The sequence below is a fragment of the Eleutherodactylus coqui genome, chromosome 2 (assembly GCF_035609145.1).
Source record: "Eleutherodactylus coqui strain aEleCoq1 chromosome 2, aEleCoq1.hap1, whole genome shotgun sequence".
NCBI classification, from domain to species: Eukaryota; Metazoa; Chordata; class Amphibia; order Anura; family Eleutherodactylidae; genus Eleutherodactylus; species Eleutherodactylus coqui.
In genome coordinates, this window is record NC_089838.1 from 149,390,610 (window position 1) to 149,406,628 (window position 16,019).

The 16,019-nt window shown below is 42.4% G+C and overlaps 1 protein-coding gene across 10 annotated transcripts in view; it reads right to left on the minus strand.

Moving 5' to 3' along the window:
* The window catches only part of NRCAM (neuronal cell adhesion molecule), a 208,803-nt gene that overhangs the window by 34,378 nt on the left and 158,406 nt on the right, over nucleotides 1-16,019 (minus strand). For 7 of the 10 annotated variants that reach the window (XR_010790315.1, XM_066591753.1, XM_066591755.1 and 4 more), the window contains 6 exons: nucleotides 15,254-15,283; nucleotides 13,245-13,346; nucleotides 2,498-2,695; nucleotides 2,343-2,413; nucleotides 1,983-2,208; nucleotides 1,782-1,897 (listed from right to left, as the gene is read on the minus strand). Coding sequence is in view for 9 of the 10 variants with exons in the window: in XM_066591753.1 (XP_066447850.1) it covers nucleotides 1,782-1,897; nucleotides 1,983-2,208; nucleotides 2,343-2,413; nucleotides 2,498-2,695; nucleotides 13,245-13,346; nucleotides 15,254-15,283 (743 nt within the window). In the remaining variant the exon portion in view is untranslated. The remainder of the gene's footprint in view (nucleotides 1-1,781; nucleotides 1,898-1,982; nucleotides 2,209-2,342; nucleotides 2,414-2,497; nucleotides 2,696-13,244; nucleotides 13,347-15,253; nucleotides 15,284-16,019) is intronic. The other 3 variants (XM_066591757.1, XM_066591754.1, XM_066591758.1) reach the window with 1 other exon arrangement.

Consider the following 16,019-nt stretch of genomic DNA (forward strand, 5'->3'; position numbering starts at 1 on the left):
TCCAGCTCAATGAATCTGTTAAGTGAACAGCTTCCCACCACTCACTGTCAACGTGTGACTTCAGACTATGTTGAAAATCAGTAAGTGGTGGGGACCGCCACACTTGACAGATTCATAGCATCAGGAGCTATAGCTAAGAAGAGCCCATTTGGGTGAAGGGAGGTGAGTATTAAACAAAGGCCAGATGCACACGAACAGGCCGGAATCTGACCCTGTGCCTGGCTGGTGACCCAGTGTACCTGTAGTTTTCTTCTTTCTTGTGTACTGCGGACAGTGTGGCTGTCGGACATGCGCAGTACAGATTTTCCCACACCATCGCAAGGTGATGACACGGATCCCACGACCTTTCCGCAATGTTAATTGCGGAAGGGCCACAGGTCGGACAGCTTCCATTGACTGCAATGGAAACCGTCCTAGCAGAATCTGCTCAAAAGTAGGGCATGCTGCGATTTATCTTCCACAAGAAGAAAATCGCAATTGATTTCCGCTCGTGTGCAAGAAAATGCGCTTTTCAATAGCATGTTGTGGGCGTTATTTGCTGCGGAATCCAGGGGCAGACGCCCACTCTGGATTCCGCAATGCAAATATGCCCGTGTGCAACCAGCTTAATGCGACAATACAGTCAGTGGGGCCGCGGCTGCAAGTTATGTAGCCAGACCCACTGACTTTACAATGTGGCAGATCCTTTTTCAATCCCTGTTTACTGCAGTGCCCCCTCAAGCCCAGCACCAGAGCACTTTGTAGGTCCTATTTTCAGAAGCATTCCAGACAAAAATGAAAGTGAGTGATTATTTCCTGGGGTGGGTTAAAGGGGCTGTACTACAACTGCAAGTTATCCCCTATCCATAGAATAGAGATATTTTGCTATTCCCGAGAACGAGAGTCTCGTGCGAACTGTTGTTATTGCATGCCCTGTAGTGAGGAGGAGACTGAATGGAGTGCTGGTCACACAAGCGCACTAGCAGCCAATTCACTTCAATGGAACTGCAGAGATAGCTGAGCGGAACACCCACTGATCAGCAAGTTATGCCCTACCCACTGCATAGGGGATAAATTGTACTTTTGGTACAACTCCTTTAATGTCCCCTGACTCTGCTCCTATTCCAGTAGCACTTTGTACTAAGAATGTGATGCGTCATTCTGTGCCATGTGCTGCTTTAGAAAGTACTTGTTTAGGTTGAGTTCACTTGACGTAATCTGCTATGTATTTGCAGGAGTACACACCAAATCAAATGTCTTTTTATTTCACTCTATACGGTACAGATTTTTTTTGTGCATGGATTGGAAATCTACATTGTGGGTAAAAAAAGTGAAATTTCCCTTCTTGATGTAGATTCTTTGTTGAGATGTCCAAATGCAGATCAGCCTCATGTAACGAGGCTAATACAGAAGGTCTGTGGCAGGAACAATACAAATCCGTCACAGAAATTTCCCTTTAAATGGGTAGATTTCTGTCACAGGGAGTATATCATTTGAACATACCCTTAAGAGTTTAGTGAAGGATATTGTGGGTCTCTTGAATAGAGCCACGGAAGGAAATAGGTCAGCAGAGGTGGGGGACTCTACAAGAGGGCAGCAAGAGTTTGCTATTTGATGGGAGTGTTGTTTTGTGGCAGTTTATTACCAGTTTAACTAAATAACATACTTTCTGACAAATACAGGGGGAATTAGTGCCTAATTAAAGAAATCTGACTGCAATGGGGAGTTTAGAAAAAACTGATTTCTTATTACAGAATGCAGTGTCTTTTTCTTTGCAATAGCACATCAAATCAAATTCCTACCCTGTATCCCTGAAGATGTCCCCGAATAGATGTCAAAGGGACAGACTCCCACCGAACTTTTGCCAAAGTAGTATTAATGACATCTACCTCAACATTACTGGGTGCAACCATTGGAACTGATGAAGGAAAAGAAGGGAGTTAGCACTTGGTAGGAAACAATACATTAATTTATAATAATCTTCAAACTTGCAGAATGCTTACGATCTTCTCCTGAATGCCCGATTACAACAGCCGCTTCTGGAGCATATCCAAGGTCATTCAAAGCTTGAACTTTTATTTCATATGGTACAAAAGTTGGAGTGCCAGACACTATATACTTGGAAACATTTGCCACTATGACAGATGTCCAGTCTTCATCAGCATCTTTCTGCCTCCAGCTAACTTTGTATTGAAGGCCAGGTCCATTGGCATCAAAACCTTTCATAGGCTGCATGAGTCAAGATAAAAAGCAAGGTGTCATATCTAATCACATACATTATACAGCTTATTTACAATACATATTTATTTCTACAAATATAAGTCTTTTACAAATAGCTGTAAATAAAGGAGTGCCGCACTTACTTTCCAAGTGATCACCAAGTTGTCAGGCTCTGTACCTATGCCCTTTATTCCTGATGGATTAGTATAAGGCTCTGAGAATGAAAAAAAATATTCCATTAGTTATGCTCTGCATTGTTGGCTATTACAACAAATATGTTTTATTCTAACTTAAAAACCTGCTGATTTGGTCATGTAACTTTCTGATGATTCGCTGTGGTCACTGCGCCCAATTTCATTGACGGCTATAACTCGAAAGGAGTAGTTTACATATGGAGAGAGAGTCAGAGTTGCTGTGGCCTGTGTACCACTGACTTTAGAAAAGACATGCCATACTCCAGGTTCGTGTATTGCATCTTCACACTCGATGATAAATTCTGTGGACAAAAGATATTAGAATATTTGTATAGTTATATGATTGATAAGGTTGAAAAAAGACACAGATCAGTTAAGTCCAACCTATAATCCTAGTATGTTGATACAGAAGAAGGTAAAATCCCCAATGAGATGAATGACAATTGCCCTGTAGTATAAGTAAATGGCTAAATTATTTTTACCCTGGAACCTTGTAACCTAGCAACCTAGGAAGTATTATCTTCCATTTTATTCTAAAATAAAACTAATAAATCTTGTTCTAAAGGGGAATTGCTCAGAAATATCCAATGAAAAGACTACATGGTTGCAAAATTTCTTCATATTTTCTTTTTAAACTCTTACATTGTAGGTGTTTTTGAATGATCAACTGCGAATCCAATAATTTAGGATCTTCGGAACATAGTACAGATGTAGTAAGCGTTAACTTTACAGCCAGCATACTAAGATATTAATGTACTGTGTCACCCACTTTACTCTATTTATATGAAGCACCGTTCTAATAATCGAACTACTAACAACCACCTGTCCATTATATGTATGTATGTGTGTGGGTGCTTCTCATGCTCTGCCCTTGGTGACGTCATCACAGGTCCTACAGTGTATATAAAACACAGAGCCTGACCAGCAAAAGAAGAACAAAGTTAGGGTTCTTGGAAGGGGAGGACAAAAAAATGAAATGAGAATATAACTAAGCCGTTATTATCTCAGACACAACTTAGCGGTCCTGACCGGAGACACCGACCTACTGTCATCACAGAGATCCGGCAGGCTGAAGGATCTGCAGTGATGTCACTACTGTGGGAGGAGCCATTTTGCAGTTTGGTAGAAAGTACTGAATACTGGATAAGTCAACGGCAGCTACCAGGACCTGTGATGATGTCACTATCATGTGATCCCCTGTGTGGTTGGAGATAGAGATCACATGATCAGGAGCGGATCACTGTATCCAGGAGTCTGTTCTGCTGGTGATGTCTGGAAATCAGGATGGATGTGGATGTACCACAGCTGTGCGAGATGTTTGGAGATCAGGATGCATGTAGTAAAGCTGTGTGTGTGATGTGTGGGAATCAGCATGGTTGTAATAGAGCTGTGTGTGTAATGTCTAGCCATCAGTATGCATGTAGTAGAGCTGTGTGTGTAATGTGTAGGAATCAGCATGGATGTAATAGAGCTGTGTGTGTGATGTGCGTGAATCAGCATTGATGTAGTAGAGCTCTGTGTGTGATGCATGGGAATCAGCATGGATGTAATACAGCTGTGTGTGATGTGTGGGAATCAGCATGGGTGTAGTAGAGCTTTGTGTGAGATGTGTTGGAATCAGGATGGATGGAGTAGAGCTGTTTGTGTAAGGTGCGTGAATCATGATGCATGTATTATAGCTGTGTGTGTCATTTGTGGGAACCAGCATGAATGTAGTAGAGCTGTGTGTAATGTGTGGGAATCAGGATGGATTTAGTAGAGCTGTGTGTGTGAATCAGGATGGATGTAGTAGAGCTGTGTGATGTGTGCGGTCAGGATGGATGTAGTAGAGCTATGTGTGTGATGTCTCGGGATCAGGATGGATGTAGCATACAGCACAGCTGTGTGACGCATTGCGCCAGGAAAATATCCTGGTACTATCATTTCCTAATAATTACTAGTGAGTGTAATGCTTGCTACATCTGTACCTATATGTTCTTGCTGGATTAAATTAATTAATTTCTGATGTAAAACTATAATCATGTAGATGCTAGCCTTTGATTTAAATATTAAACTGCTTACCAGCCAATATTGAACAGTGGAAAAACCAACTGCAAATAGAAAGCCCATTGAGAGTCCTATCTTGTAGCTGAATTAAAGTCAGCTCTGACAGGTCTATCAACCATAAATCTCCAGGCCCTGATAGGCTTCCCGTTGAAGTATACTCTAAATTTCAAGAAGTATTAGTACTTATAAAATAATTCTTGATTGATCGTTCAAGAATGGATCTCTGCCACTATCAATACTACAAATGATTATTATGATAATCCTTAGAAGGGGAAGGATATATTCATAGTTGACTCATATCGTCCAAAATCTTTGTAAAATTGTGATGTTAAATTGCTCTCGAAGATGCTTGCTAGTAGGTTGTCAAAGGTGATTTTAAGTTTAATCCATCAAGATCAAAATGGGTTTATACCTCAGAGATCTAATAATATGAATATTAAACTATTCTATCATTTGCTGATATATGGAGTTATGAAGACCCATTCAATACAGTCTTTAAAATGCAGTTAAGAGGTTTGAAAGTATGGAATGGCATTTATAGGAAATCTGTGTTCACTGAAAATTGTATTAAATTTATTTAATTGTTATGTGAATTGCTCAGGACTCCACTGAGTATCAATGGTTCTCAATTTGTGTTGTTTCTCCTTTTAAGGGGTACTTAGCAAGGCTACCCTCTCTCCCCTGTGTTACTCTATTCATCCTGGTACTTGAGCCATTGTCGATTCTAATCCAAGACGGTTCTTGCCCTAGGTGCTTTTCTCAAGAGACTGGACAAGATTTCTCTCTATGCAGATGATGGGCTGCTATACCTTTCAGATACTAATGAAGATTTGCCTATTGTATTAGAGATTGTCAAGAGGGGGGCGGAGCCTGGCCGGAGATGTAGATAGTCGCATCTCAGAGTAGCTCCTGCAAGATCCGACATTCCCATCCTGTTAACGGGACCCAGAGACGCCGAAAGGCAATCAAAAAGCAGCGGAGGCACAGTAGCAAGCTCCGGAGACAGAACAGACAGCAGCAGAGTTAATGGTGCGAGGCAAGGAGCGGGGGAAGGCAGATGAAGCCGGCGGCAGGCAGAAACAGCATGGCGCCGGAGGGAGGGAGCCGAGAACGCTCATACCGCGGCCCAGCACAAACAGTGCAGACACAGCACGTAAACTGGCAAGGTATGCCAGGGAGGAGGGGGGCAGAAAACAGGACTCCATAAGCCTAAAACAACAGAGGGGAGAGCGGGAGAGCCCACAGAGAAGCACACAAACGGAGGGAGCAGGGGGGGAGGAAGAAACTGCAGACACAGTACATGCAGAAAGTGAAAGTCAAAAGGAAAGAGCAGACAAAGCAAACACAACAACGGACCCTGCTAAACACAGCAAGGACAAGGAAAAACAAAATAGTCTACATGCTGTACAAGATCATGCTGGAAATAAGCAGGAAGTCACAAGTCAGGCAGACAACCCCAACTACAAAAATAAAGGTGCAAACAGTGTCAATCCAGACGAACACTACACAGAAGACAGCATGAATAATGCAAGCAGCCCAGGCATATGCACGCACAGCGCAAATCACGCAGACACCTCAGAAAGCACTATACGAGACACCTCCCAAAGTGCAGAAGATGCCGCCAAAAAAGATCAAAGGCAGGAGGACGAAAGGTGCGCCAGGGAGCCTACGTTGAAAGAAATATTCAGCGAAATCACTAAAGGCAACGCATCACTGAACAACCTTAATATGCAGATGGGGGCGATGCAAAGTAATGTAAACCTGCTACGGCAAGATATGAGGAAAATATCAGAGCGTCTGACAGAAACTGAACAACGTATAAGCGACGTAGAAGACGCAATACAGCCGATGCAGCGAGATGTGGAAAAAAATCTGCATGACATACAATATCTACAGAACAAGGTAGACGACCTAGAAAATAGGTCAAGAAGGAACAACGTGCGGATTGTGGGCCTCCCAGAAAAGACGGAAGGAAGAAACCCTGCAGAATTTTTTGAAACATGGCTGCCCGAACTGTTCGGAAGAAACACTCTAACTGCAATGTTTGCAGTCGAAAGAGCCCACCGTGTACCGACACGACCCCTCCCCCTGGGGGCTCCAGCCAGACCGATACTCATCAAAGTACTGCATTACAGAGACCGTGATACCATACTCCAAAAGGCCCGCGAAAAGGGTGAAATCCAATATAATGGCGTGAAAGTCTCCTTCTATCCAGATTTCTCCACGGAAATACAAAAGAAGCGAGCAACATTTGTAGAAATAAAAAGACGACTGCGAAACCTACAAGTGCCCTACGGGATGCTGTACCCGGCTAAACTGAGAGTGGCGGCGCTGGGCACGACACAATTCTTTGAAAACCCAAAAGATGCAGGTGCCTGGATAGATCAAAATGAAGAACAGATTCGGAGGGGAAGATCGCCGCGCAAGACACCATGAAGAGGCTGCACCTAAAGAAACGTTCATGCAAAGGGAACCGAAAATTTCTGAAAGGAGCTCCTGGGACGACAGGATGCATCGCGTAGGAGAATGGAGGACTGGTACCCCGATCCGATGAGACAACGGATCAGTGAGTTACATGTTGGGGGTGTCTGTTGTTTGGTCTCTCTCTCGCATATTAGGGGAATATTAGATAAGATACAGTTAAAAGGGATAAGGTTAAACGATAGAAAAATGATTCAGGGTGGGATAAGGGGAAGAAATGTCAACGTAAATGTACAAATGATAAATGTGTTGCAAATAACGAAAATATGTATAGTAAATGTGGATAAATGTCTGTACTGGGGGATGTGGGGGACCAAACCAAAATGTTACTGGAGAAGCCCTATGCGGAGAACAAACAGTAATACACATACACATATACGGGGCGACACGGGCGAGACACAAATACAGAGATGGGGACCCTCCCAGTGCGACTCACTCATAAAAACAAAAAGGGGTGGAGGCGCCCAGAAAATAATAACCCTGCGGAAAACAAAAAACAAGGAAAATGGGTAGTAGGATAAGGGTCGTATCGTGGAACGTGAGAGGTATGAGTGACCAGACAAAACGATCAGCAGTACTGCAAGTCATCAAGGAACAAGGCCCGGCTATTATATGCTTGCAGGAAACACATTTATCAAAAGAAAATACGGACACGTTCAAAATAGGGGGGATGGGTCAGAGCTTCCACTCCACACACACGAGGTATTCCAGGGGGGTCAGCATAGTGATACACAGAAATATACCGTTTAAATGTCTCTCACGAAAAATTGACCCAGAAGGCCGCTTTATATGCCTACACTGCAGAATCTACAACTACACATGCATTATAGCTTCAGTATATATCCCGCCACCATATAATAACATGATAATGAGGCAAGTTATAGGATTCATAACAGATAAACCGGACATTCCAGTCCTTATCATAGGCGACTTTAATTCGGTCATTAACCCTGCACAGGACAGACTAAGGGCAGGAAACGCAAACGAAGAAAGGAACCTGACACCACTAGGTAAACTAATAAACGAGATATCATTGATAGACATATGGAGAACACGGCACCCCACAAACAAACAATACTCCTGCTACTCATCCACATACCAATGTTTATCTAGAATAGACCTAGCGGTAGGGAATATTCAGATATATAGAGATATAACCTCGATAGAATATCTACCAAGAGTTGTTTCTGACCACTCCATCCTACGTCTGGACATACAGCACAGTAACACTGTGAGTCATTCCCAAAAAAGATGGAATCTGAACTCGCACTGGCTAAACATATTAAACAAGGAAATAGTGAAAAAAACACTAGAGGAATACTTCATATTAAATAAGGATACCACAAGTATGACGATTTGCTGGGAGGCCATGAAGGCATATATGAGGGGGGTATACATACAGCAAATCACACAGGCAAAAAAAGGACATAGAGAAAGAGGGCAAAAAATACGAGACAAACTAAAAGAATCAGAAGAAAATTACATAAAAGAGAAAACTATAACAACACTCAACCTATGGAAACAGGCCCAAGAGGCCCTTAATAAATACGTCCTAGAAACGGCAGCCACTAAAAATGGGTTCAGGAAACAGACATATTATGAGGAGGGAGAAAAAACGGGACATATGCTGGCAGTTATAGCCCGAGCACAAACTAGCCCCACATACATCATTGAACTAAAAGACGCACAAGGCGAGATAGTCAGGGACGCAACATCCATAAGAGAGATTGCACGGGAATTTTACTCCTCTCTGTATTCCTCGAAACTGGAAAAAACGGTAGAACAAATCGAGGAATACTTGGCGGATATAAGAACACATAAATTGACGGAGGAACAGAGAGAGTTTCTAGATGCACCAATAGACTTGGAGGAGATGCAAGAGGCAGTAAAAGATATGCAAAATAACAAGGCCCCAGGGGAGGATGGTTTCCCAATAGAATTTTACAAACAACATGCAGACACTTTATTACCACAACTCCTGGAGACATGGGCGGGGGCGGAAAAGGAAGGGGAACTACCACAAACAATGCGAAAAGCAAAAATAATAATTCTGTTAAAACCAGAAAAGGACCCCCTGTTGATGGACTCGTATAGGCCGATATCGCTGTTAAACGCGGATGTCAAAATTATAGCAAAAGTTTTAGCCAAGCGGCTATCACAAGTGGCATCCACCTTGGTGCATCCAGACCAGAGTGGGTTTATACCAGCAAGATCAACGGCAACGAACATCCGTAGAGTATTTCTAAACCTACAAATACCCGTAGATAATACCGGAGACAGAATCATATGCTCACTGGACGCTGCCAAGGCGTTTGATAGCGTTGAGTGGCAATACCTGTGGAAGGTACTAGAAAAAATGGGCTGTGGCCCAATATTTGTGAGACGAGTAAAACTCCTATATGCTAGAGCGGAGGCGGATGTGTCCATCAACGGGGGGTCATCAGAAACATTCCCACTACATAGAGGGACAAGGCAGGGATGCCCACTATCGCCACTCCTGTTTGCACTTGCAATAGAGCCCCTAGCATGCAAAATTCGGTCACACCAGGAAATAGTGGGATTCATAAGAGGAAACATGGAGGAGAAAATCGCTTTGTATGCAGACGACATGTTATTATTTTTAGGGGACAGGGAAAAATCTTTAGAAACCACGATGCAAACAATAAAAGAATTTGGAGCCTTCTCAGGACTCGCTATCAATTGGACCAAATCCGAAATACTATCAATAGACACCCCAGACATGCAAGTTGCCAACAGAGAATTAACCCTGAAATGCACCCCAACAATTAAATATCTGGGAGTTAAAATTACGAAAGAGGTCAGTGAGTACGGGAAAATAAACCTGGAACCACTTATGGAAAAATGGAAACAAAAACTTCACATATGGAAAAAACTACCCATGACAATCATAGGAAGAGTGAATCTTATAAAAATGATATGGATGCCCCAATTACTGTATCTAATACACAATTCCCCACACTGGATAACACAAAAATTTTTCCACAAGGCCAAGGGACTGTTTAGAGAACTCATATGGGGAGGGAAGACACCTAGGATAAAATTAGAACTGCTATACAATTCAAAAGAAAAGGGAGGATTAGCCTTGCCCAATCCGTTCTCATACTTCATGGCCTCCCAGCTGCAACATCTCAGGGGATGGGAGACAGAAGAAACACACGACGCTAGTTTCAGAATCCTTAAAAATCTCTTTAACGGATCACATTTGTTTGAAACCCTGGAACGTGGAGCGTTTAAAAAAAACGGTCAAAGTGCCCCCACGCTATTATTGATACATAAAATATGGTGGAAGACCAGAAACATGCTTGATATAAAAAACTGCACACAACATACCCCCATATGGAATAACCCGCACCTGCCAGAAATCAACAAGCTAAAAGGATTCCAAGGGTGGAAAGACAGGGGAGTTAGGAGAATGGACCAGATACTGGAGGGGGGGGAACTAAAAACCTTCGAGCAGTTAAGGCAAAACCACGACATCCCCAATAGTGACTTTTACAAATATCTGCAACTTAGACACGCTATACAAGCGGAAAAAAACACGGCGGAAATAACAATGGTAATAAATATAGTAGCGGACATAATAGGAAAAGCCACCACCACAGCGGGGAAAATATCTGTACTATATTCCCATATACAGGACACGGTCAATGCACACAACCCGTTATCAACAAGAGCAAAATGGGAGGCAGACATAGGGCCCATTGAGGAGTCGCACTGGGAGGAAATCCTACAAATGACACCCAAGCTATCTCTGAGCGAATCACACAGAGTCTCACAAATATTTCTAATACACAGAGTGTACCGCACCCCGGCCTTCTTACACAATATAGGAATGAGAACCTCCCCGATATGTGTAAGGTGCAAAACCCACACGGCGGACCTAATCCACATGCTATGGCGATGTCCGAAATTGCACAGATATTGGATGGGAATAAGAAATGCAATTAACGCGGCATTTGGCATACGTATGGACTTTACACCATACGTGTGCATTCTGGGATACATACAGGATCTAACATTAGATGATCATGAAAAACTAGCGGTAGCCAGACTATTGTATATAGCCAGAAAAACAATAGCCCAGCGCTGGTTGGACGAAGAACCACCCACGCTGGGAGAATTCAAAAATAAGGTCAACCAAATTTTACCGTGGGAAAGGAGTATTTACACTAAGCGTAAGACCAGTCAAAAATATCAGGACATATGGCTGAGATGGATACACGCCCAGAGCAGTAATGTTGGATCAAATACATAGGGAGTGGTGAGCCGTGTGGGGAGGCACCAGTAAACCGGGGATTTACTAAGACATAACAACGTATGTAATGGATATATATAAAGTTTATTGGGAAATGTAGAACAAATTACAGACTCGATATACAATAAAATAAAGTGGTAAGGAGTAATAGGGAAAAGTTAAGAGAGGAGGGATTGGAGAGAGAGAGACCGGGCAACGGGCAAAAGAAATATGACCCCCCCTCGAATGCAACAAAAAATCTAACCCTGAATCAATAAAAGAAAACAGCAAGAAGATAAGCAACACGAAGACCAAAGAAGAAAACAAATATACGTTACAAGAACTGTTATTATTGTTTACGACACAACACTGTGTTCATTCAGAGACAGTTTACCCAAAGAACAGAACGTTGAGAGAGAGATCTTAGGGGGGATGGGGGAGGGAGGGGGGTGAGGGGAAGGGGGTGGGTGAGAGGGGGAGGGGGAGGGAGGGAGGGGAAACCAAAGATTTGTTAAAAAAATGTTTTCAAATATGCAAAAGGTGAAAAAGTTTAATAAAAAATACTTTAATTAAAAAAAAGAGATTGTCAAGAGGTTCGTTCTTTCTTTCGCCATCGAGATAAATTGGTAGAAGTCTATTTTTGCCCTGATAGGATGACTCTTAACAAATAGTCAACTTGAGATCCCTACAGTACCGTAGAACTTGTTTAAATACCTTCCTCTGAAGTTGAAGATTAATTGAACTTGAATATTAAATCTTTATTTAGGAATATCTAAATTAAGGTTCAACTATGAAGTAATTTACCAATCAAGAGGGTGAATAATATTAATTTGTATAAAATTATTATATTATCTCAAATTATGTATTTATTTAGCAATTTACCAACATAACTACATAATAAGAGAATTACAAACATCTTTAGTACTTCATAGAGCACCCTTTTGGTGTTACAACCTGCTGCAAACATAATGCACTGCCATTATTCAGGGGGTTGAATAATTCTGAGACTGCAGTAGTTATTAAAAGGAGCATCGTGTATTGAATTAGGAGAAACTACTTGTTATATTAGTTGTGTTAAGCTATTTAAATTATTTTTGTTTGTTTGGTTTTTTTTTTGCAAACAGATGAAAGACTGTAAATTTGACAAACTTGATTTGCAGTGGGGGTTGAATAATTTTGAGAGCAACTGTATATATTGTAAGCAAGCGGGGGTACACTTGCTACTGGATCGCCAATCTTTTAGAATGGAATGGCCACCAACCGTGCAGAAATGCTCAGGAGACGTAGATTCTCTTTCATAATCTGGCGCCTGCCAGCTTTTATTCCGTATCACACAGGTATCTCATACATAGCATACAAAGTCCATAAACACCCCACCTGGGTGTGAGTCAAGGGTTGTCGTTCCTGTCTGACTTCCGCCTTTCCTAGTCTGCACTGGACCTTGGGCTAGCAGCCCTTCTAGTTCCACTGAGCTGTCTGGCTCTCTCAGCCAACGTCTTCCCGACTTGGGGGTGAGTCCCGGGTTGTCGTCCCTGTTGGACTTGGGCCTTTGCTTGACCACCAGCCTGCAGGACCTCACCCCTGCTGAGCTGTGTCTCTCCCCTTTGTTTCTGGCAGGAACTGGCTTATATGCAACCAATTCCTGCTACACCCATCAGTTAACCCTCTCTACTCCTTTTTCTAGGTATCAGAATGCCTTTTTAGCACCCTCTGTAGGCCATCCTGATACTGTCCTGCTACAATACTTAAAAAATATCTAAAAACTAAATTGACTTATATGGTCAAGGCTTTAGCAGAATGGGGTAAATTTTTCTCCCTTGCCTCCTTCTCTATGTTTGGGGGGAATGGGAGTTTAGGGCAGTCAGGTGGGGCTTTAATATTGATGTCATCTTGGATTTGTAATGTAATGAATAAATTATCCTTTCTCTTATTCTACTATTTGGAAAAGAAAAAGGATAAGAAAGGAAAACCAATTGCTGAAAAACTAATTGTATGAAAACCAAAAATGATTGTCTTTACATATTTTATTCCAGTATTGCTTTTATAAACATTTGTGCATGCTCTGTTACCTGTAATAGGACTGTTATTATCATCTCCTGGGACCCATGAGAGCTGCAAGCTTGTACCAAGACGATCAGTCAATTCTAAATCAGTAGGTGGGTCTGGGCGATCTGAAAGTCAAATGTTGTATTTTATGATGTAAGTTCTACTGCTGTACCAGTCACCAAGAGATATGCAACCAACCAGATCTTTGAAGGAAATCTGTTAATTCATGTGGAGCAAGACAAATGTATTCACATGCAGCTGAAAGTACAATTACAAATAACAGCAGCGCAAATCACGGATGCACAATGCTGGGAGTAAGGCACAGCTTTGTCATAAAGTATGATAATATGTAGAAAATAAAGTGCATCGACCTGTATCAGACATTGCAGCAACCATAAAAGTACAGATCCTTTTCAGCCCATTTGGCAATTAAGGTAAACATAAATTTCTTCATTCCTACAGGCCCTGACTATGGCTGTCTTGGAACGGTTCATCATAATGAATTGCTTAAGAGAGTGGATTATGTACAAGCACTTGAGACCTTCTGATCACAGCAAACACATTGTTATGTTCATGAATACAGTATTAGCACCACACATCTAATACATACACAAAACACTTTCATGAGCACATTACAACATATATACTTAGGCTCTATTCATATCTGTGTCGGAGGCCCTGATCAGAACCTCTGGCGCAGATCCGGCATGACATGCTGGACAAAAAAGTCGTGCGTGCAGGACTTTTTCATCTAGTAAAAATGCCGTACAGGAACCAATCAGACCCCATTATAGTCTATAGGTCAGTTCCTCACACTTTGGATCTGTTATGAGATGGATCCGTTTATCCATGGGATTCCATTTTCCTGCTCCCATAACGGGACAGAAAAACAGAATCCCTAGCGCAGATGTGAATTTAGCCTTAACTAAAAATGCCTAATCACTTCCAGCAGGGTCAATACATACAATGAATAAGTATTAATCAAATAAACTATTTACTGTAGCAGGGGCCATGCACAAAAATAACCTCATTACATAAATAACGTAACTAACTTAAAAGGGGAATTATTAGCTTTACGAGATTTTGTAGTCCAACACATAAGAGACAAGTTGTATGTTATAGGCGTTTATGATGGGCTTAGTCACATTGTGCTAGCCAGTATTAGCACTTTAACTAATTCTAGAAGCTTTTCAAGGCTTATGATAAACACCTCTGAATTATGTCTCCTTACCCAGTTGGAGTACACCACATGCACTTTATAAGAATTATATTTCCCCTTTAAACTATGCATGTAAATTACAGGAACGCTACAAGCAGTACTGATGCACTGTTATACCTAGTGAATGGCTTGAGGATCACGTGTACGGCTCATAGATTCCCCCTTAAAGGGGTTGTACCAAGATTACAAGTTATCACCTATTTAACTTGGTGATTGGTGGGGCTCTCACCGCTGAGACCCCTGCCGATCTCTGGACTGCAAGTCCCGCATCTCACTCGCGGGGGTCACCTCTTTCCCTGCAGTGACACCAGAATGAATGGAGCGCTGGCCGAGCATGCACGGTTAGCGCTCCATTAATTTCAATGGAGCTGATGGAAATACCTGAGCTCTTGCTGCTCGGTTATCTCCTCAGTCCCACTGAAAGTGAATGGAGCATTAGCGTGCTTGCGTGACCAGCACTTCATTCAATCTTCTTCTCTCTGTAGGGGGAGAGAGGCAAGCCGCGCAGTGAGGAGGACAGGGAACACAGGCTCCCGTTCTTGAGGTAGACAAGGGTCTTAGTGGTGAGCCCCCCATCGATCAGCAAGCTATCCCCAATCCCATAATCTTGGTACTACTCCTTTAAGTGTTCTTTTAATCCTTGTCAGGCAGTGCCCCATCACGCCCTGCACTAGATATACACACAGTGTATGAGCTTTGCCTGCGGTGTTCTTTTAAAGTACGAAACATTCATGCAACAAAATCATCCATGGAAGATGCACATAGTGAGTGTGATGTGTCTAGGCATATATATGGATAGGGTTGCCAGTTTACCGGTTTTTACTGGAGGTGGTTGAGTAGGTTCTGCAAGGGATATTAACAACATGTTAGTAATACACACCAGTTGTTTTATAATGACCATTAGTATGTAGAGGTGCTATATATCTACAGTGGTCCCTTCTTTTTACTGTTATTGATTTGACAATCAGTATTTGGGTAAGCTAACAATTACCATTAATACAAAATATGGACGTTTGTGGAACTAATCTGTAATATGGAGTAAAATACACACCTTAACTGACCAGATAAATAACACTAAGGCCCAATGTCCACGGGCGGACTAGATTTGTGGAACCTGTGCAGGAGATCCGCAAATCAGGCCACCCATAGGGATGCATTAGCACCAGCAAAACATCTGTACCAGCCAGCCTGCTTTCAAGATGAAAAAACACAATTGTAATGACACTAAAAGGCACAATGTCCAGGGGCGGAATTGAATTGCAGAATCTGGGCAGGGCACCTGCGCGGACGATCCACAGTTCAAGCCGCCCATAGACAATCATGGGCGCCCGCAGCTGAATTTAAGCATGCAGATTTGATTTGCGGTCCGGAAAACAAATCGCGGCATGCTCCATTTTCCATTGAAGTCAATGGAAGCCGTCTGATCCGCGGTCCTCCGGCAGCTGACATGGCAACAGGAGATTTAAAAAAAACAAAGACTCCACTGCGCATCGCGGCGCCATACGGCGCACCTGCCTGCATCTGCAGTGGAGAAGATGGAAGATCCGCACAGCTACGCAGAGGATCTGGACAGGTAAGT